This window comes from Bombus huntii, chromosome 11, assembly GCF_024542735.1.
Source record: "Bombus huntii isolate Logan2020A chromosome 11, iyBomHunt1.1, whole genome shotgun sequence".
Classification (NCBI taxonomy): Eukaryota; Metazoa; Arthropoda; class Insecta; order Hymenoptera; family Apidae; genus Bombus; species Bombus huntii.
This window is the reverse complement of record NC_066248.1, coordinates 5,616,526-5,638,389: the sequence shown is the minus strand read 5'-3', so window position 1 is coordinate 5,638,389 and position 21,864 is coordinate 5,616,526. Positions and strand designations below refer to the sequence as shown.

The 21,864-nt window shown below is 39.1% G+C and overlaps 1 protein-coding gene across 6 annotated transcripts in view; it reads left to right on the top strand.

The window, feature by feature from the left end:
• LOC126871072 (GTPase-activating protein CdGAPr) overlaps positions 1-21,864 on the top strand; it is a 37,713-nt gene that overhangs the window by 5,453 nt on the left and 10,396 nt on the right. For 4 of the 6 annotated variants that reach the window (XM_050629460.1, XM_050629455.1, XM_050629456.1 and 1 more), the window contains exons 2-4: positions 1,208-1,410; positions 20,680-20,817; positions 21,401-21,805. In XM_050629460.1, the coding sequence (XP_050485417.1) occupies positions 1,342-1,410; positions 20,680-20,817; positions 21,401-21,805 (612 nt within the window). In that variant the 5' untranslated portion in view covers positions 1,208-1,341. Of the gene's footprint in view, positions 1-1,207; positions 1,411-13,603; positions 14,313-20,679; positions 20,818-21,400; positions 21,806-21,864 lie in introns of those variants that run through there. The other 2 variants (XM_050629461.1, XM_050629458.1) reach the window with 2 other exon arrangements.

Genomic DNA, 21,864 nt, shown 5'->3' with positions numbered 1-21,864 from the left:
GATCATAAGCAGTATGTAGTGCATTGTTTGGCTTATATTCTACATAGATTTTATCGGATATGAATTTTAATTAGTGTCATCGTAGAATCATGACCAGTTTCATTAAGCTCTTAAGTCACTGAGTTATAAAGCTACATTGGCAGAGGTAGTTAGATGCTCGTATATTCAAATCGTCTTGTTAGTCGGCACGATGCACCGTGTTTCGAATGGCACTTACACAGGGTGGACTGTTTAATTCGTTACTTGCCTCATCGGGGGACACTGAATTATTAGAACTTAATAACCAACACGGCTTTCGTTCACTAAAATATTAATGAAGCTACCGTCCAGCGGTTTCGTATCAGCAAAAAGCTCGTAAAATTCATGAAACTTTCATCAACAAACTTTGTATCACATTCGACAGGTGAAAAAACGATCACGCTGATGGCCATCGTTTATAATTTTACGTTAGAGGAGGATATTTCATTTTCGAATGAAAAGGTGGCAATTTTTAACACGTAGAGAAAGAACATCGAAATCGATTACAATCTTTGTAATTGATTCTCTCGTTTTCTATTTCTTATTCAAATAGAAAATTACGAACAAGCCAATGGAACCATAACGCTTCTTCGTACTTCTTTGTATCGATCGATATAATTAAAATTGCAATTGGCGAGGGTGGAGAAGAAAAGAATGAAAAACATCGAACAGAATATGCAGAAGTAAAGCGATAAATCAAAGCTCGTTTTGAAGTACTCTGAGTGCTATATCTAAGTACTTTAAGCGCTACAGTTTAGGCGAAAGATCGACGAAAGAGACTTTTCCCGTGTTATGATTAAAATCCTTCGTACTTTGCTCTACCCTCGCCGATACATTTTTCCAAAAGATCCTTTCTCTTTGCCAAGCAGCGTTTTCAAAAAGGACTAGAAAACTCTGACATCATGAAAGTCAAAATTTTACCTTGCACCGTAAAATACACGTTTTATCCTTCGCCGTGAAATAAAAATCTTGTCTTTGACTCGAATCGTGAGTCATCGATGGTAACGTGCAGCGCGTCAACATTTGGTAGAAGACGCGTGAAGCGCTCGGTGTTGTAGGTTGATCCAAGTGAAATTTACGAGCATCTGCGGCTGTTTACCGCGATAATATACACGAGTTAATATTTCGTCCGTAATAATAACGGCGTAGCTATAAAGACGTCTGAGCACTGTGGAAATTGTTTGCGCAGAAGAACGTGAAAGAGGAATAATGGTTCAATCGAGAGGAAAGTAAAATCCTGCCGTTATCCTGGCGCGTGGCAAACCAGGCCAAAGGCCTGGATCCTCATCCTCCTCGTCCTCGTCCACGGAGAGGCTGCAAAGGATGCCAGGACCGGCCCAAGAGAGGCCTCGTGCTCAAAGGCTTACCGATATCGAGCCTCAAACCGCAAAAGTGAGTAGATCGCCATATCAAAATTTATTTCTATCAGCTCTGATTCCGATAGTTTTACTTGCCATTTCATCGGATTAATTTCATTAGACGAGAGAGAAAAGGTTATTCGACAAAGTTCACAGATAGCAAGACGAATCGACGAATCGCGAAATCTTTTTTTCTTTTTATTTTCTATACACCGACAGAGGTAACTAGGTCGCTTATCATTTTTATTGTTAGTGTGTTTTATTGTTCAGTGCCGTGGCCTTGAAAATAGAACTTGATCGGGTTGGCTCGGCCAAACGGGAAATTGAAATGAAATCCTTTTCGTTGGTTCGATCTTGTCGCAATGAAAGATTTCGTTTTTACGTTGGCAAAACGCGTCAGGACACCCACCTGTGATCTAACGTTAATTACTTTCCGACTGTTTAACTTTCAGTTCGATATTGCCACCCGTATTACCTTAGACGTTAGTAAACAATGGTCAATGCTCTACGGGCAGAATGAGCGATCTGTGTAATTGTGTGCATGCTTGGATGAAAATTGGCCGCCGTATAATTTTCTTGCTGAAAGGATATTGCGTCGTAAAGGTGGAAGAATAGGAGCGTACTAGCTAGCGAAACTTTGTAAAGGTGTAACGAAATGATTTCCTGGACGACTGAGTCAGGCTTAGGTAATAATTGCTTGGTTTCGCTGAATCACGATAAATCGGTGTAACCAGTGTGAAAATGAAAAATACGTAGTTAATAAGTAGATTGTATAAATACGCTGGAATTTCAATTTCTCGATCATCTTTTTATATTCAAACATTCAACATACCAGAGATTTTCTTTTCGTTAATTGGGCGTTTAATTTTTTACGAAATCTCGTCTATTCCTCTGGACGCATAAAAACTATGTCACGTTGAAATATCCATCCGTTCTTATTTGTTCTCAAAGTGAAATTGAAATAAAGAAATGAAGAAAAAATCGTAGGTCGAACGCGAGAACGTAAGAAAGTATGTTACCGCTCACGCGAAAAGGCGTGGAACATCTCGCACTCGTCGCGTCGCAACGTTGTTGCAACCTTGATTTACCTTGATCTTCCTTTCATTCTCGTTTTACATCTCGATGATATCAGACTGGCTTTCTGTTAATTACTCACGCGGCCCTCGCTTGGTATAGGTCGGAAACCACACGTTGTCGCGTCCAGTTTCCCCCTGCAACTTTAACGTTAATCTTCTTCCCCCCTCCCCCTTCTTTTTTTTCTCCATCTTTAAATTATTTCTTCATTCAGCTTTCTCCGATACCGTTTACTTTCTCTTTTTACGGGGAATACGATTTCTTCCAGCCACGATATACTTGCAAATCTCCCTTCAATATCATCGTCGAATGAAATAAACGTTGTAACAATATTTGTCATCGTACGCTTGTCACCTTTAAATAAGAGAAAAATTCCAACATTTTTCCTCTAATTTTATTTACCATCTGCCTCAACCTGTTTGGTATCTGCGTACAACCGAAAATAAACATTCTTATACGCGCACCAGTGACAAAACTTTCGCTCCTATCAATCAAAACTTTAATTTCTTCTTCTTCTTCTTGTAATAGCGCCATATAGAACGTAATTGCTAAAGCGACAGATTTCCTTTCTTTCCTCCAAAGATTTCCTATATCCACGTCTCGCTGTAGCATTTCAGCGTTGACCGCGTCCATTATACGATAAAGAATATATTAAGATAAAGATATTATCCTTCTCATGCACGACAGAAGACGAGATATTATCCTTGCCGTTCACAAAGAAGGATAAGATATTATTCTTCTCTTGCCTTTTCGCTTTCACGACGCTGTCGTGCTTCTCCATAGACGCGGTGAAATTCAGGAAACAGAAGCCATTTTTCGTAAAGCTTCGTGGCCCTGAAGAATGTAGCAGCGAAGCAAATAAAATGTAGTTATTCAACGGGGGACAAAAGATTCGAAGGTTCCTCCTCCGGCTGCTTGTTTCTCTCGTCGCTGTAGTTACTTTACCGAGAATTTCCTTCTCGTCGACGAGGTGGTGTTGTTGCTCTTTGCGCACGCTTTTCGTGGCTCGTAAAGTCAGTTCGCGAAGAGAATGCGGAAGTTGCTTCTATTTCGCTCCGGTCTCGTTCGTCCATCTCGCTAGCGTGAGAGCAAATCGATAAGCTTCGCCGTCGTGTACGTGTAACCGGCGAGTGCGTAACAACATCCTCTGCTGGAACAGCCGTTCGTTCGACGGAAGCCTTCTATTTTCCTTGCCCGTGAGCGTTAACCCTTCGACTACTCGGTGCAAATTAAGCTGCTTCGCGAGGCAAAGAAAAAAGATAGAAAATCCATCGGGCAGATCCCTTCGGAGACTTGTCAGCGGTTATTTACACCCGAAGACACCGTGATTCCCCGACTATCTTCCGGGATCGGTTAATTTCGAATTAATTTGGAGGTTCTAACCGATGTGCCGGCTTCGATTTCTCGTTAGATCGTAGAATTAGATCAAGTAGTATTACTGTAATTAGGCAAACAGGTGATCTGTACGAATCGATGTGGCTGATCGTTTCGCTTGTTAAATCTTACGACTGTGTAAAGTGCTCTATAGTTTGGATATTTTGAGATATTTTTGTGTATCAGGAATTTTCGCAGCTTCTAAGCAGCATGGTCGAAAGACGTCAAATGTGTGCTCCTTTGGCCATTTAAAATTAATTAAAATCGTTTTCATGGGTGCTAAAGTACAATCGTCTAAATTTATGGTAAAAAATGAAGAAGTCGATGGTTGTAGATGAAGTACGTTTGGATTTCACAGTAACATTACGTTTTGTAAAGACAAGTCGATATGTAAAAACTTATTGCTGTAATCGTTAATTAATAAGAGTAAATCGCGACAATTTAAGATGATAATATTACGATGCAAATATTTCGTGAAACATGTTTCTAATTACACTATAATTTACTTCCGAAACAGGACGAAATGTATCGAGCGTATTTGGGGGCATCGTTGACTTCATCTACGTGTTCATAATTTTGTAATTACGCTTGCTGCGAATCATTGTACTTTACTCGTACCTTAGCACTCCCAGAGTGAACTTGGGAAACGGACAAAATTTGCCACTCTCTGGCCATCCGTCTTTTCTATAAATGCGTTGTAAAAGCCCGCAGTTTAATTACGACGTAGGACAAGCGTGTTTAAAGCGATGGCAAAGTTTCTGGAAGAATTGAAGAAAAATCTAGAGGTATCGCGTTTTCCTACAATTAATATTTAACGATATATTAATAACGATATTTAATGACGATTAGAACAGCCAAATTCCGCAACAATTATGTACGATAAGTTCCAAATAATAATTATTAAATCCCGTGAAGCTCTTGTTTATGACGTAGCAGTAAAAGTTGGCGAAATCGGGAAGACGTGAAAATCGACTAAATTCGTCATGTCGTATCTATTTTCTGTAATTAGACTTATCGAAGGCTCGTTCGTTCTCTTAACTGCCATAGAGTGTAGAAGATCCACTCGAGACGCGTGCACGCATCATTAAATCGTTGTGAATGAAAGATAAGGCGAATCACGGAGAAAGATTATGAGTCACGGTGAAAGCGATCGGGCATTAATCAAAACGCTTCAATATGTGTATTTACGAGGGAAATTGTCAAGCGTGACGAAACGACGATGGCGTAGAAAAATTAATCTGAATTTAATTCGTTCGTGATATATTAACTCGTATCGTTCGACCTGTCAGTTGATAAATTTCTTGATAGCGCTACTATTTACAATTTATACGTACACCAATAAATAGAAAATAAGATTAGACTAGATCGAACCGTATGAAATTAGATCGAAGTGAGAATACGTGCAAATATATACCTGTCCGCTTTCAGTTCTATAAAAAGATCTGTCATCGAGTCACACTCGCGAGAAGTTACGTAATGAACGATGAAAATTATGTTGAAGAAAAAAGAGGAAAAAAAGAAAAAAATTGGGTAGAAATGAAAGATGTTGGAATATTCTTTTGCTTTCCCGGAGAAAGACAAACGTAGGCAAAGATCGTGTTTGTCACGAGTCTGCTTGCTAATTTATTCCGATTCTGTATATTATTTATCTACGCGATAACGCAAATTTTATGTATTGCGCGCATGTGATTTTTTGCCCCTGCAAACGTAACGTCGCGATACCTTTGTACGATAACATATCGTAACGATATTCAGTGGCGTTAGACGTTGCAGTCGCCTAGGGTTCGGCTATCGATTTGAATTTTCTCATCTAATTTATCAGATTTTACTACACGGAACCGTATCACGCGGCGAGTTGTATTCGTCTCAACAAACGCGTACCTAAAAAAAAAAAAAGAAAAAAAAAAGGACAGAGTTCCATTAAAAAAAAAATTAAATTAATCTCCATATCTTTCCCGCCACTAAACATACAAAGAATTATTTGTACCATCTAATATCCCCATATATGCGACGCAGCTTTTGCAACCTTTTGCAATTTTTTGATAAGAAGAAACCGTTAATAGGCCACGCCCTGTTGTATAGTTTACAACAAAAATTCTATTATAATTATTATAACGTAACAATTAATCCTAAGGTAGCTCGTACAGAAATTTAACCAATTATCAATAGATTATTTATAATAGATGAGAAAGCATGCACATATTCTCGTGTTATATTGTACAGCATATTTTCTATGGCGCAAACGAATAATTAATTTAGCAGCAAGTTACCACGTTCCCGTGACTAAGCGATGGAACGCGTTCATCTGCTCAGTACACTCACTGTTTTCTTTCGCAGATGCTCTTTTTTCCTTCGTCAACGAGCGAGCGGTTCTCTACGGCCGGCGAATGCGTATGTCGGCCGGTTTCTTGCTGGCTGCAGTGCGAGCTTCTCTGCATACTTGTTATTTCAACGGGTGGCACAGGCCGTGACTTCGTTTTAACGAAGTTGAGTTCACGCGTGTTCGCATCGAAAGTGCCAGTTTGTATTAATTAACTCGCAGCCCATTATTATGCGTGTCGATCGACGCACGCATTGCTCCGCGAGATATTCAACAAGGAATAGCCGCGTACCGCTCGTTGCGTGGACGTCGTCGAATAAGGAATACGGTATTTCGCTGAACTAGTTTCTCGTTTCAGTAAATCGTGTTACGTTTCTTCGTGCACGCCATACGCAGGATAAAGTTGTCTGTAATATTTCCTTTTCCCTCGCCTGTCTGTCATCGTTTTCTCTTTCTTTTCGAGACAATACGAAGAAAACGGGACGAAGGAAGCTGAAATGCTAGAGTTTAGTCGGCAAATACATTTTTTTAGATACCGCACGATCCTACCACGTATTCGAAACGAGTCAGGATAAGGATCTCGCGTATTACGTTCTACGGCGTACGGATATTTTGGCCTTTTGCCGCTCGCAATTTCGCGCATGTCGCAAAAGTATTACGATATCCGCTGATCTCATACGAAACGCGGTAATTGATCGAGACTGTTGAAGGGACGATCGATGTATCGGAATTTCGCGTATTCGTGCGAGATCGCGATTTCGAATAAGCAGGAAATATTCGTGAATGCTATTTGCCACAGCTAGAGGCAAATAACGAACGAGTAACTTCTGAGGTGTATACAATTTTATTACGTGGTTTTTGGTTAGATCGGTTTATTACGGCGGTTATACGTATGCGGTGTCGTATAAAAATTCTAACCACTGTTAAATAAAACGATAAAAAGGCAAGCAGTGGATGCTATAAACGAGATGTTATGAAAGCATTTTTACATTTCATGCTCGAACAACACGAAATCGTTATCAATGTAGACATAATAATGTTTGCTCTGAAAGTTCGTTCCGATTTCCAAGGAATTTAATAAAATAATTATTTTTGCTTAGTGCCTCTCCATCGGGGAATTTGTTTTCAAGTGTATCATGCCAGAAAACGTAATTAGATGTATCTTAAAATACGATCGTTGATTTTTAATCGAATTTTTGATTGTTAAATGCTGCGGAAAGTTCGTTCCGATTTTTAACTCTTCGGTCGACATAGAAAATTATATCGGAAGTTTTCGCCAAAAAATTCGATAAACATATATCGGATCGAAATGTAAATCGGAACGAACTTTCCGAGCGACCGGTTTTTAATCTCTGGAGAAACACGCGGAAATTCGGGCTATATGCTTGTCAGAGTATACGGTCCCCGGAGTGTTAAATTACGCGATCTTTTAACCGACAGCTCGTTTGAGAAATCGTCAGATCGATTAAAATTCCGAGGAGCTACACTGATAGTAAATTTTACTACAAACTCTCTTAGTCTGTTATCGTGTGAATAGAGCGAGATCATTAAGAGCGTTAATTTAAGAGGACGAAGAGCAACAAGAATCGACGATTTCTCGAACTAATCCGGTAGTAGCTGGATTGATTAATGGAACGACTGACGATCCTTTTCATCGAAACGGATCCATGGCAATAGGATTTTACAAGGGAATACCGCTATTGTTAGAGTGGCACGTGTATGTACATAGGTAGGTGCGCGTTTATTCTGTTGCTTGTTAGTTGTTAGTATCGGCTAGTAAAATATTGGCGGCATGGGTTTTCACGCTTGACAGGGTATTCCAATCATCCGCCGCAGTGATCGGAAGAGAGCAGTAGACGTAAATAATGGTGTGCGAAATTTTACGTTCGCACCAGAAATAGAACGTTTCTTGCCAACACCGGACTGATCCGGCGAACAGGAACGTGTCTCGATACGCCGAGAAAAGAATATTCCTCGATGAGGAAAAGATCGAGTCATTGGGAATATCGTTTTATTCGTCATATTCCAAATATAATTGATTTTACTTCGAAACATTTGTTTCTTTTCTCGACCGTTCGAACAATCTTTGCTGCACCGTCGCGTGTATTCGTAATTTTAAAACACGTTTACTCGTAACGTAGATCCCCGTTTTCACGTATATTACGCGTATACCGCGTGGTCCGATAAATATTGTATTAAAAAAAAGTGAAAATTAGCAATTGAATATCTCCGTTGTTCTTGAACGAAAGTTCAAGGCACAGGCAAGACTGTAACAGTAGGCAGTGATAATATTTTTGCAGCTGGAGGAATTTTCGACGTTCCAAGGTTATCTCCACTTTTTTTTTTTTAACGGGATTGTATATATCTTTCGTGCATTAGTTGACGCACGTTAGACGTTCTCTCTGTAGAAAAAATATTAGCCCGCGTATGTGGAAATATTATTAGTTTAGTAGGTGATATTTTAACTTTAGTTTGTCTAATTTAACGTGTGAAGGACGAAGATAACATAAGCAGAATAATACCGTTTTGTGTCTTTCCTTGTCCTTTGTACGTTAAATTCGACGAATTAAAGTTAAAATATCTCCTAAATTAATGATTTTTCGAGATACATAGATTGATACTTGATATTTCATAGAGAATGTCAAGCATCGACTAACGCATAAAATATATACAAATATAATGCAAATATACTATGCAAAATTATTAGAAAAAAATTATTTCTGCCATATTGTAGCCTCCTCTGTATTAAACAACTTTCGTTAACAGATCTTTTTCGTATCTCCGAAAACAATGGCGATATTCAAACGCTTGGTTTTATTGGCTCATTCTGTATTACAAGAAATATCAAAGTAGGGTGAGTACGTAACGTATTTCGAGTCTTTTTGCTAAATTATCAAAAAAGTCAGTTTAAGAGAAGTAACGTTCGATTAAAAATTTCATGGCGAAATTCCAAGACTGTGTACAACGTCGGAGAGAAAAATGTTGAATACCTGTGACACAGATAACACGTTCTCCACTACTTACGAGTGTTGAAATACTTTCGTCAGCCCGTGTATATGCGTGCATATTCTTAGATTTTTGTAGATCATAAAGCATAAATCAAGATTCCCTTCCCATCGAGATTAAAACCGGAAAAAACTTCAAGGTTCCATGGAAACTGAGCTGAAGCGAGACGAAGATTGCCAAGAGCGAGGGGTATTCGGTACAGGCAAACAGAAACTTCGCGCAAAGGCTAATAAAGCTCGGGCTAGTTTGTTGGACGAGCGGAAACTTGCATCGCTTCTGTGGGATTCTTGATCGTTGCGTCTGAGAATGTGGATAACGCGTATCGCTATCGATCGTACGTGCGTTTATGTAACGAGATTAAGAAAATAATAAATAGCGCAGTTGATTAGTTTAGCCCGAGATAGGCTCGCTTACTCGCAACCAGATATCTTGCAACTTTTATGTACGTTCGAAACTCCAATAACGTGACCCCGTTAAACTGCAGACTTTTACGCGTCTGTTTAAAAAATTCTGAGATACAACGATAAACGCGCGTAACACGCAAAAAGTATATAAGATATTCAAAGCGGAGTACTCTTTTATAATGCGCGGCATGAGTATGAAACAGATGTCCGCTTCAGTTTCCTTGGTTGTTTGTAAAAATATAAATTTGCGAATTCGTATCATATATTTTCGTGTCATGTATTTAGGAGCGTTCAGATACGCGCCAGTGAACCTATCGTATCTGCTCGTAATATTAAAACGTCTGGTATAAAAATAGCGACACGTTTACTCCATTCTATAAGTCGATCGTAAACGTAGCTCTCGTTACAAAAGCCATTTGTACTCGGATTTAAATGTTACGTATTTCCTTATGCATTTATTCGTAGGGATCGCTTAACGCGCTATAAAACGGAAGAGGTTGAAAGACGTTGCGCGACTCTCTTTACCGGAGTCGGAATGCAGACAATAGGGATGGCCTTTGAGTTCCTACAGTCAAAGAAAGGCTATTCCTCGGTCGCGATTATTGATTCGAAAGTATGCTGGCGACGAAGAAAAAGGGGGAAAAAAATGAGGGAGGGGAAAGCGAGAAGCATCGTCATATAGTTTTTCCGAGACGTCGTTCTAACGAAGATGGGCGCGGTTCGAGCCGCGTTTCTACGCAGCTTTCGCAGATTGAATCCCAGCACTTAGGCTCTGACTCATTCTACGGCCTGCTTGGATAGGGTTTCTTGCGGAATTCCGGAACACCACCCTGCTGTCGCGACGAAATTACACGTGCCGCTCTTCTCCCTGCATTTTCGTTTCTCCTACGGTATATCTTTTCGTTATTTTGATCCGAGATGTTGCATAGATTATCTGAATAATAAAAATAAAAAAAGAAAAAGAGAAAAAAAATCACAATTTAAGTATTACCACTTAAGTATACGAGTCAATGCCATCGTGGTACAGATTGTGGGTGTATTTCGCATTCAGGCCAACTTAAACTGTCGTAATCAATGCTCATTATCGTCGATTAGTAGATTGCGCATAAGCAGATATGAAAGAAAAAAAAGATGTAGTAACTTCTTTCGCATAAAATCTATCTATGATGAAGGAGTAGCTTATTTATCCCATTTATCATACCACGAGGAAAGATTAAGGGAACGATCTAATCAAATAATTTAAGTTAATTAAATAGTTGAAATAATTTAAACGACGCTTTCGGTCAAACTGTACGACCGTACCTACCGGCGATAAAACGTTTTCGATTTTACGGTATTGTATTAGAGACGAAGGTCCAAACTGTGCGCCGATTTCCTTATAAATAATAGAAGAGCCTCGCTACACGCAATGAGATTAGACGTAGCGGGCATTGGTAGGTTAAAACGATTCAGTGACCCGTACGATTCTTTACACAGTGTCCTTAGCTGTCTTTATATCTTCGCTGCGGCTAAATTATTCGTTGCATCGTTGCAAGAGAAAACGTTCGACCTTTTTTTCCTCTACATCGAACACCCCGTTCTTTTTAGGTCTTTTAGGTCGGTATATTTATTATGTTTACTTTTCATTTTTTTTTTTTTATTATGCTCACTGTTGAACGTAGATGGAGAGGATAACGAAGCGTAAAGATATGTAAAAAGGGCAGTAGAGTGGGAAAAAGAATTCGATTCGATCCTCTCCGGTCGTTTCTTCTTTTTAGGCAGATATCGTATCGAAGTTACAATTTTCCTATCCCGAATCCCCGTTGGCTTCGCCCTAGTTTCATCCTCAAGGTTGTCATTATTATTGCTCGATCGGATGTGTTACTTCGAACGACCCACTTTTTCCTCGAAACTATTATTTCCATTGGGCTTTATTGTACGAACGTATCAAAAAAGCCGAAGGCGGTTGCCTTTTAGCATTAACGATATACGACGTATAGATCGTCCCTCCTTTTTCGCTCCAGGAAGTTCTTTCGCAGTCGATTCCACTGACGTCTCAATGATGCGAGAATATGATTGATTTTTTGACGCCCAGACCGATCAATTTTTATTCTTCCTTAATTTCTTAATTTCATCACGTAAGTATACGATTAATATTCAGTTCTGGTGATCTTTTGACATTGATACTATGGCCCGACACTGACGCCATGCATGTTAACCGCTAGCGCGTAATATACATATTTATTTATTTCTTTGATTACTTCTCATTCCGTTTTTCTTTTCGCTTTCTAAATATTCGAATTTCTCTCAAACCTTCACTCTGTTCAAACGCTATTTAACGGTTGAATCTCGAAAAACGCTGATTTATATGTGTGTTTATTTATATTTAACGAGCAGTTCGAATGCTCTTCTTCGTCTTCGTAAGGGTTGAATTTCGAAAAAGGCTGAAACACATGTTTCTTAATTTTCAACGGCGATTCATACGCCGAATTTCACGCGTCCAAATTCAGCAACTCCTGACGTATGGATATCCTTGAATAATAAATGCTACCCCATTTTTATCCCTTTAGGGTTCGTGTCTCTCAAAATCCTTTCTTGCATCGTGTCTGTGTCATAAAAGAAGTGTACCGTCCAAATTTCACGTTTCCAGATACAGCTAACTTTCGTAGTAGTTGGGCTGGGCGTTGATGAGTGAATCGGTCACTTGCGCATTTTGTGCTTGTACATAGATACGGATATATCTATTATGTATAATATATATGTTATATCGATTTTCAAATTATAAATATAACAAAAATTATGTTACGCAAGAGTTACGCTGGAAATTAGATCGATCGTTAAAGCACCGAAGGAAATTTCATTAAATATAAGATTTCGATAAAAATTAGAGTAGCGAATGAGGTACGAAGGAGGAAACGTACTTTCTTCGGTACCGATGAATAATTGAGTTGCATTAAGCTTGAATTACTGGGATGAGTGCGATGGTCGCAAACTAGGTAAGATGTACGCCGATTTATGCTTGATCAAGCTGCTTTCGGATAGAGTCGTGGCACGTACGTAGCTACAGGGAAGAAAGATAACGTCGTTCGCACAAACTACCGGTGTTTTTCGTGGCAAATGAATACCGATGGTAACGCGCGAATGATCACGTGATGAAAGTAATCGGCTATTCCAGTCGCCTAACGTTGCGTGAAGAAAATAGAAAGTTCCCCTGGAGGATGCGTTTCAAGAAACATATTACGCTATTTGAAAACCACTTTATTACGATATCAGAAAGTTATCACCTGTCCGATCCAGTTATTCCCTTAATTTTCGCTCTGTCAAATTCCACGCAATCGTCAATTTCGCTGCTTCTTTCTAGTATCGAGCGACAATTGTAACGGTAAAAAGTTTCCCAACGAAACAGATGTACATGTACATTTTATAAACTGTACGAGTCGACCGATTGACCGAACATTCTATTCGGCCTACGATTTAGTAAAATTGTGAAAAAGATTATACTTCGCGTAATTTATAACCCGTTAACTCTCTACATTTCTCAACAATTGGATATTAATCTCGCGCTTCTCGCAACGAGAATACTCGCCACGCTAAACATCTCGTTGCTTCTGTGTAGCAGCTTCCAAAATCTTTCGTACAACGCGCATAAGATGTTCGTAAATGATCTCTACGAGTATTCGAATATCGAGTTACGTGCAACGTGTACGTTTAACGAATCCGCACTATCGCACCAGCGTAGCCCGACCCGACCGTCTCTCCCTCGCTAAATACACCAGAGCAATTGTTCGAAAATGCCCAATTCCCTATCCCATCACCGTACACTAGTTTGCCCAGGAACACCAATAATCCTCCGTACGTATCTCCATTCGGAATCGTAAATCATGCGCGGCGGCAACTACGTCGTCTCGCGCGAAGAAGGGGCATGAGAGAAGATGAGAGAGGAGAGTTGCGCGATCGCAGGGTCGCGCACGGCTCCTCGGGATCCTTGGTGTCCCTGTGTGCGATGCGGAGGCTGGCTGGTGACTCCGTGACCCAGTTTCCCCCGTCCCCTCGACGTCGACCAAGCACTTGGGATTCGTACGCGAGCATGGAATCGAGGCAGCTGAAGTCGCGGTGGCTAAAACCCTCGTCGCGTTCCTCCGCGGTCGCGTTCGACCGCTTACCACGACGTCATCGTCGACGATCGCGTCGTCCTTCGGCCGTGCCACCGCCGCCACCAGCCGAGCCGCCAATCGTTCCCACCTCCGCGTCGACTCGCCGCTCTGTTCGACGAACACACAACGAGAGAGACGCCGCTGTGCCGTCCGACAGGCCTCGTCCCGACGTCTCGTCGAACGTTCACGTTCGTGCTGGCTCGCGACGCTATGCGTCGCGTCTTCCTCGCCAGCTGTGCCAGCTGTTCCAGCCGTCTCGAGGTAGTTTTTCCGTCTCGTCGACCAAATCGTCTCTCGTTCTACGTCCACCGACCTCTCTCTCTCGTCGGCTTCTCGACAGGCGATCGAGACGGTTATCCATTCTAAAGTTATCTATTGCGAAGACGGTTTTCTATTGCAAACAAAGGTCATCTGTTTTCGAGGAGTTTATTGACACAAAGAGGATTTTCTATGGAGGTTGTTTAAAACACGTGCTGAATTTTTCACGAGATGAAGGAGCGTGAAATATAAGCAACACTGTGCCAATTATTTCCATGGATAGCAGACCGATAGATGGTCGACAAGATTTCCGATGTGTTTGAGGATCTCGTATCGGTTTATCGAAATTTTCTTGGGCAGCGTTCAGGTAGTGTCTCTAATTTTCCATGGTTTCTTATACCGCTTTCTTTAGTTCGTATTTCTTTGTTTCCTTTGTTATATCGTGGTTGAGATTCTCTGTACCTTGTATATTGACGAAGTATGTAAACCTTTCCATCGCACGATACACCTGACAATATTATCCTCTGATTTCCATCACGAAGTTTATCTAACATTTTGGTTAACCGATCTTTTCGCTTCGTTTTATCGTTCAATAATCGATCTTTCCATTTGGTTTGACTCCGTTGTTTGTCCTTGTAACGACTCGAATTAATTTGCTTGATCGTGTCAATATTAGCCGAGATCCTGCCGTTTTCAAGGACGAGTTTGTTTGTTTGTTTGCTTTTTTTTCTTTTTTAACGATCCATCTTTCCGTTCGGTTTCATCATTTCAGAACGACTTTATCTTGCAATAATTGATTTTTCGGTCTGTGATCTGATTATCATCGTTATTACGGTAATGATTGAAATATATGATTATTTCGTTTACTCGTATATAATAAAATATTGCTTTTGTACAGGCACGTTTAATGGACTCGTCCTGTGCGGCTGTCCTTGTTACGTTTCTGCCCCATTTGGGTTGTCCTGATTCATAGATAATCGAATCACGACGCTCTCTGCTCTAACTTTCTTTACCCGTTTCCCGCATGGCCTAATAATTTCTCTGATAGCGTTTCCCTCGAAGAACGTCAAACGGCCTTGCCTTCTCGTTTTTATAGCCACTAATCAACCTTGAATTTCATCGGACAACTTGTTCATCTTTCATCTTTTGCTTCCAGTCTGTTGAGAATGTTGTTCATCCAAGACTTTATTACATGGTCCGATAGTATGTATAAAATAGACTCTGCATCTAATAATGTATCTTTGACTTTAAATAATAATTCAGCTTTACATAATCTGCTCTCTAATCAACCTTCTGTCCACTCGACCAACTTTTTTCCATATTCCACTTTTCTTTCCACTCTGTTGATTCTTCCAATCGTTGTTAATCCAGAATTTTGATTTTAATTATCAATTTCGTATCGAACAATCTGATCCATTTTCCATCAAATTTCTATTTGATCGAAGAATATTTCCCCTTTAGATATACGTTTTCTTTTTCTAGCCTATCGATGACGTTATCGATCCGAGACTTTGTTTTTTTCACCTACGAAAGCAGATTACGTATCTGACAGTGTGTCATCTTGGATTTAGATAATAATTTTAAATAATCCGATCTGATCGACATGGCGACTGACCAAAGACCTTCTCTACTTTCAGTTCCAGCTTGCTGCGAGTCTTATTAATCGAACGCTTTGTTACGTGATACGAAAGTAGATTTTTCTTATCAGATGCATCTTTAGTTCTAAATAATGATTATTTGTACGTGCAATCTATCCGATCGATTTATCTGAATTTCGTTGCCTTCCAATTCTGTCACTCTTTAATTCTATAGATTTTTTCACCCTGTATAGAGATCTCTAACAGATAAGATTTATGCTTCGGTTCGCATGGCTTCTAGCGATTGTTTCCATCGACGTTTCCAAATAAATTTTCCCGCGATCCTGCGCTCCAGAGAAATTGGTGACCTCGTACGATTTAACCGCGCATCGATCCCATCCCTACCCTAACCAGTCGTCCCTCCTTTTGCCAAACTATTTTCAAATTCCGCATTTCAGTTTCTTGAAAACCCTCCGTCGATGTCTTCTCTTCTGGCCGGCGAAGATAATATCGTTAACAGCTTCCTGCATTGATCCTTCATAGGGTGAATGTTTATTAGACGTTGGACATTTTCTTCGATCCTCTTTTTGTCCTTTTTTTTTTTTTTTACAAATCATCCATATACCGTAGAATGTAAAATTCGAATAAAGACAAAAGAACGTGGGTCAAAGAAAAGAAAACTGCAGCATTAAATTTATTAAATGAAACTCTAATTAATTAAAATAATTTTACTAATTGTTAACAAAATTTGATAAGATACCAATAGTAAATTCCATAGATTGCAAGCCATTTGTAATAATAATTATCTTACTCGATGTAATTCTAACTAACACAACAGAATGGTAGAATTATAAAAAAAAAAAAAAAAAGAACGAGCAAACAAGTATCATAGCTGACGCGTTCTTTTTGTTATATGGTTATCTATAAAGAAATTTAAATATCATTTGCCGTTATCCCAGGCGACTGCGATTATCTCGCGCTATCGAGCACAAATATATCGTCCATTTCATTTATTTATGCAGAACGAAATGCAAATAATCGTTTAGGGCATATCGCTTATAAATATCTCACCAGATAAGCGTATAAACGCGATCTCACGCTGTTTACTTGTGTAAGAAAAAAGGGAAGAAAGTAAGAGGAGAGATGAAAATATATCTATGCATTTTCAATAATTTCCCATACGAATATACATTTGTAGCTATTTGTAACTATTTATAAAAAGAGGCCTCCGACAAGAGGAACAGCAATATAATAATAGGAAGGGCGGCAAGGAATTTTTAGTTTCGTATCGTACGTTGGATAGTTTCTTTCACGATTTATCGAAGAACATCGCGTATAGCATGGTGGAAGTAGAGTAGACGCAGTACGTAGCATTCGTAATGTTTGCTTAATGTTGCCAAAAAGTTCGTTGACCTACTAACAGGGAGGAGAGGAACTGCAGCTGCTTGGATGTTTCGCGTTATAAATTCCTTGATGTTTATCGATCGCAAAACGCGCGCTAATGCCGCTTCCAGCGCTTTTTCTCCTTCGTAGAACGCAATTTTCCAATTTCATTATATTCCAGATCCCGCTGCATCTATCAACGTATCTCGAACGCGTAGGAAATTATGAATCGAATAACGAGCCCCAGAGAACCATCTCTCGTGTCGCGTTCAATTACGAGTATAGAAATCTTGTGAAAATTTCACTTCGTCGTCGTTATAGAAATCGTATTTTCCTGTCCTTTTCTTTTTTTCCTTTCCCCGGCGGAGAAAGGATTTCTTTTTGAACGAAACAGGAGTTTCTTCTCTCTTCGTCCTTGAATTTCAATGGTATTTTCCTTTCTATCGAAAAAGATTGTTTAAGATTGTCGCGATGGGATTTTTGTCTCTTCGAAAGCGTCGAAAGGGATTCGAGAAGTTTCAGCGAACGAGAATTCGCGTAACCTACCGATGGCGTTGATAAACATTCCACAATTTTACGCATAAATCACCGAGTTTACTCGAGGACTGCAAAAAATTGCTTATCGTACGCGTCTCTCCTGCTGTCTTCGTTTACAAACAATGCTCGCCTTAGATGTTCGAATTTTCCGCCTTGGTGAACCACGATTGATACTCGATCGAGCAGAAAAAATTGCTAGTAAAATGTTTGCTTGTAATGTAGCGTATTAAATGATTCGTTAAACGAGCAGACTATAAAACCGAAGAGAAAATGATGGAATAGATATCGATGGATTATGTTCGATCCAGGAGTATTCTATATAGATAATAGTGGCAATTACAGAGAATTAGAGAGGAACTGCGAGTCGGATTGGCAACAAAATCAGGTTTAAAGAAGCGTAAAGCAGGAGGCAGCGCGGAACGATCGTTTCCCAGCGATTGCCAGATCCAGCAGGGAGAGAACAGTGCTCGACTTATACGTATAGAGAAGCTCTGATGTTTGCCTCGACGTTGCCAAAAAATACAATGACCCAAATAAGACAAGTTGCACTCGTTTGTCGATACTCTCCGCACTGCGATCTCCTTCTCTCTGAAACTGTTTCGTTCAAGTGCACGTACCACCGCGTGCTCCATAAAACGACACAGATACTTATTCCATTCAAGGAAACGAAAGAGAGAGAGAGAGAGAGAGAGAGAGAGAGAAAAAAAGAAGAAAAAGAAATAACGCAGATCAAACTGTTGTCATTAAAAAAATCTACATACATTTTCTTCCATATAAAATGTTTCCTTTCTTTTTTCATTTTTTGGTTTTATTTTTTACTTTTGCTTTTCCTTCCTGTTGTTATGCATAGTCGTATATTCTGTTGGAAGAGGAGAAAAGAAGATCGAAATATTGCCATACAAAAATCTGTATGCCTTTTTTCCTCTCAACATTCTATTATTATTATTATTATTATTATTATTATTATTATTATTATTATTATTATTATTCTGTTGGTACGAGATTCTTCTTTTTCTAATTATTTCTCTTTGTTTCTTTCGATCGTTGGGAGAGAACATCCTGATAAAGGTACCGTTTCTGCTTCTTTCTTTTTAATTATAAAGAAAGAATGTTATACACACAATGTCTAATGTACACGTAATATTCTCATCTATGAAGCGTATAAAAATTTCAACTCGAGCAGTTGGCGATTAGCAATTGAATAATTCTATGAGAAATTCCATGCTTACGAAGGTAAAGTTGCTGAAACGATTTGACGAAATACGTTGAAATTGACAGAGGAATGTTCAAAAGCGTCGTCGGTTTTTGTTATCGAATGGTATCGGTAGGTTGGAACCAGTTGGTGACCAACGAGACGTAAACTCGTCGAACAAACGAAATAATTGATAGCGCTCTTATAATTGAAAGCCTACTCTACCACTTCTCTCAGCGGTTAAAGAGGAAGTCCCTTGTACCCTTTCGTTGAAAGTCTTGCCTCGACTTCCGATTTTTCCTCGCGTTTCGAAAGCTTTACATAACATAATTTACCTGGAACAAGTGCCGCGCTTAATGTCTATCTTCTCAAATCTCGTCGATCTTATCGGAATATTTTAACATCTATTTCATTTAATCTCTATTTCTAAAAATGTTGGAATTTCTAGTATTTAAGATGTAATTCGATGTAGTAATTAGATTATACCGCCAGTAGATAGTGGTTTCATGGAAATGAAACATTCCTTGAGAGCAGGAGTATCTGCTTATTCGATCTTAAAATTGCTTGAAAGTTTCCTGTAATTAAGAATTACGGCGATCAGACAAGTTTCTGATCTGTTCTCCGGGCAAATTCTATGTAATTCTGAAAGCGTTAATTGCAACTAACACGTCCGTAATCGCGTTGTTAAAGAGTCACGTAAATCAAGCTACATACTCGTAAGCTGCGCGTGAATTCGAAAAGTTGCGCGTGTAAGCTTTTCACGATTGAATATTTGAAAGAGAATTTTTTTTTACTGAAATTTGAACATTCGAGGACCTAGCAAGCCGAAAATTTGTTCAATCGATAGATTGGAAAATTCGTAAGTTAAACTGTCGTAAGATTTGGAACTTGGTAAATTAACGATTTATCTCGTAGCTGGTAATTGGAAAATTTACACGGTCTAGCCATATTGGGCAAAGCTTGTTCGTTAGCTCGTAAATAAGTGAGTTTTCCATTTACGAGGGCACCGTGTACCACGTTTGGGTTATCGATTGGAATGGCGAAATTTGGCACCTACTTAGGACACACCCGGAACGATGATTTAATAAAACGATACCATTACCGAGCCATTAAACCTGATATTTACCAAAGAATTTGGCCTACCCACGGGACAAAATTTGAACCAAATCGGTGAACCGATGTCGTGTTCTCCCCTCGTTAGTTATCTTCTCGACACACGATGATTCATCTTTAACCGTCTTCCTTCAATTGCCTTCACAGACTGCCTCCATATTCTGCTAACGTTGAACGCAATGCAGCGAAACTCGTTTAAACCGTTCGTACTTACATAATAAGTTTATTCGAATAACTCGATGTCACGGTTCTCATTTCTCAGTAGCAACGGCATATTATTTTTGAGATTACGCTAAGAAAATATTTTGCCACCGTTGCTTTGGCACAAATCTTGCCTTTGTGTAATTTTAGAAAATTTTCTCTCTCTCTCTCTGTCTTTCTCTTTCTCTCTCTCCCTCTTTTTCTTTCGTAATATAAATTAGGTTAAATATATAATAGAGTTATTTACGTCGTGCAGCGTAGTGATTTGTCAGTAAATAATACGTATTTTTTTTTTGTGAAATAAATTCCAATAACACTTTATTTTAAACTATTTTTTACATACGTACAGTGGTCGATGAAAATATCTGAATATTCGTAGAAACATTTTTTGAATATATCACGTGCATAGTTTCATATAACTCGCGCGATGTATTATATATTATAAAAAAATGTTTACGCTAGTTGCTCGTGCATTTTCGTCGATCGCTGTACAAACGTTAAGTACAATATACGTTAACGCATTGAGACGTAGGATTTTATAGAATTTTTGCAGAAATTTCCTTCTTCGAAATCTTGGCGAAGTTTTGTAAGAAACCTAGAAAACGTTTGTTTCACAAATTCTCCTTGATCGTGATATTTTATGTTAATTACTGTTGACCTTCAGTGCGTTAAAAGATACAGTATGATTGCGAGAATCGATAGAAAATCGTAAAAATTTTTATTGAACGCAGGGATTAGGATGTAATCGAACGGACGATTTCAGTACACCAGTCAGTTCTGGCAGCAACATGAGCAGTATAGCACGGTTTCCAAAGTTGGACGAGTGTGCCCACTTTCATTACGAACATGTTGAACTCAGTTCCTTGGAGGTCAGTTACATTCGAATTAACCTTAAGCTATTCAATCCCATCCTCCAATCTTGGCCAAATTTTCATTTAAAAATATTATCACCTTACCTGTGAACTTCTAACTAAAACTGTTAATTATTACGTATATTATAGACAGTTTTAATGTACTCATTCCATAAGAATTATTCAAGATATAAATATAAATATATGTTTATTTATAAATATATACATTTATATTTTGAATAATTCTTACGCAATGAGTACATTAAAATATCCAAGTTCTTTGTTTAACAATCCTTACGTTCAGTCAACTTTCTTTCAATATTTTAAACATCCCATTTATTCTTCTTCACATTCGATTAACTATGTTTATTCTATAAAAAATTCAATGTATCGTTATTTACTGAATTATTAAATGTCCCCAATTATTATAATCAGTCGTACGTTCTACAAAAGAGATAATGATATTCCTCCGGTATCGATGAGGGGCCAAAAAAAGAAAGAAATAAAAAAGAAGAAACGGCGGATTCAAAAGACACGACACGCGTGTTTTTTCAGATCCGTCGTCTAAATAAGACTAAAAAGTTATACGTTGGTTTTGCAGGTTTCGCTTAGCGAAGGTACCAATGATTCCGACAGCTACGCGGTCAGAGTAACATCCGGGGACGCATGCTGGACGCTGCAACGATCTTATGATAATTTTGTTATGTTTGACAAGCAATTGCATCGCTGCATATTTGACAGGAAGTTCTCTTCCTTAACAAAGCTTCCAGATACACGGCCAAAGAACACCTGTGATATACTGAGGGACTATTTGAATAGGTTCTCGCAGTTAAATCACGAAGGCCTAAATTGCGGTCCTGTGTTAAATTGGTTGCAGCTAGATAATAGAGGAAGAAGAATCCTCGTGCCAGAGTCAGATTCATGTCCCATTAATACTCCCGCAGTAGCCGCAGCTTATGCAGTTAGACCTTACGTGGCTCAGGCACCAGATGAAATCTCCTTTCAGGTATTATTTCAACTTGATAAAAAAATTCCAATATATACCAGTAAGTAGACCGCGGATCG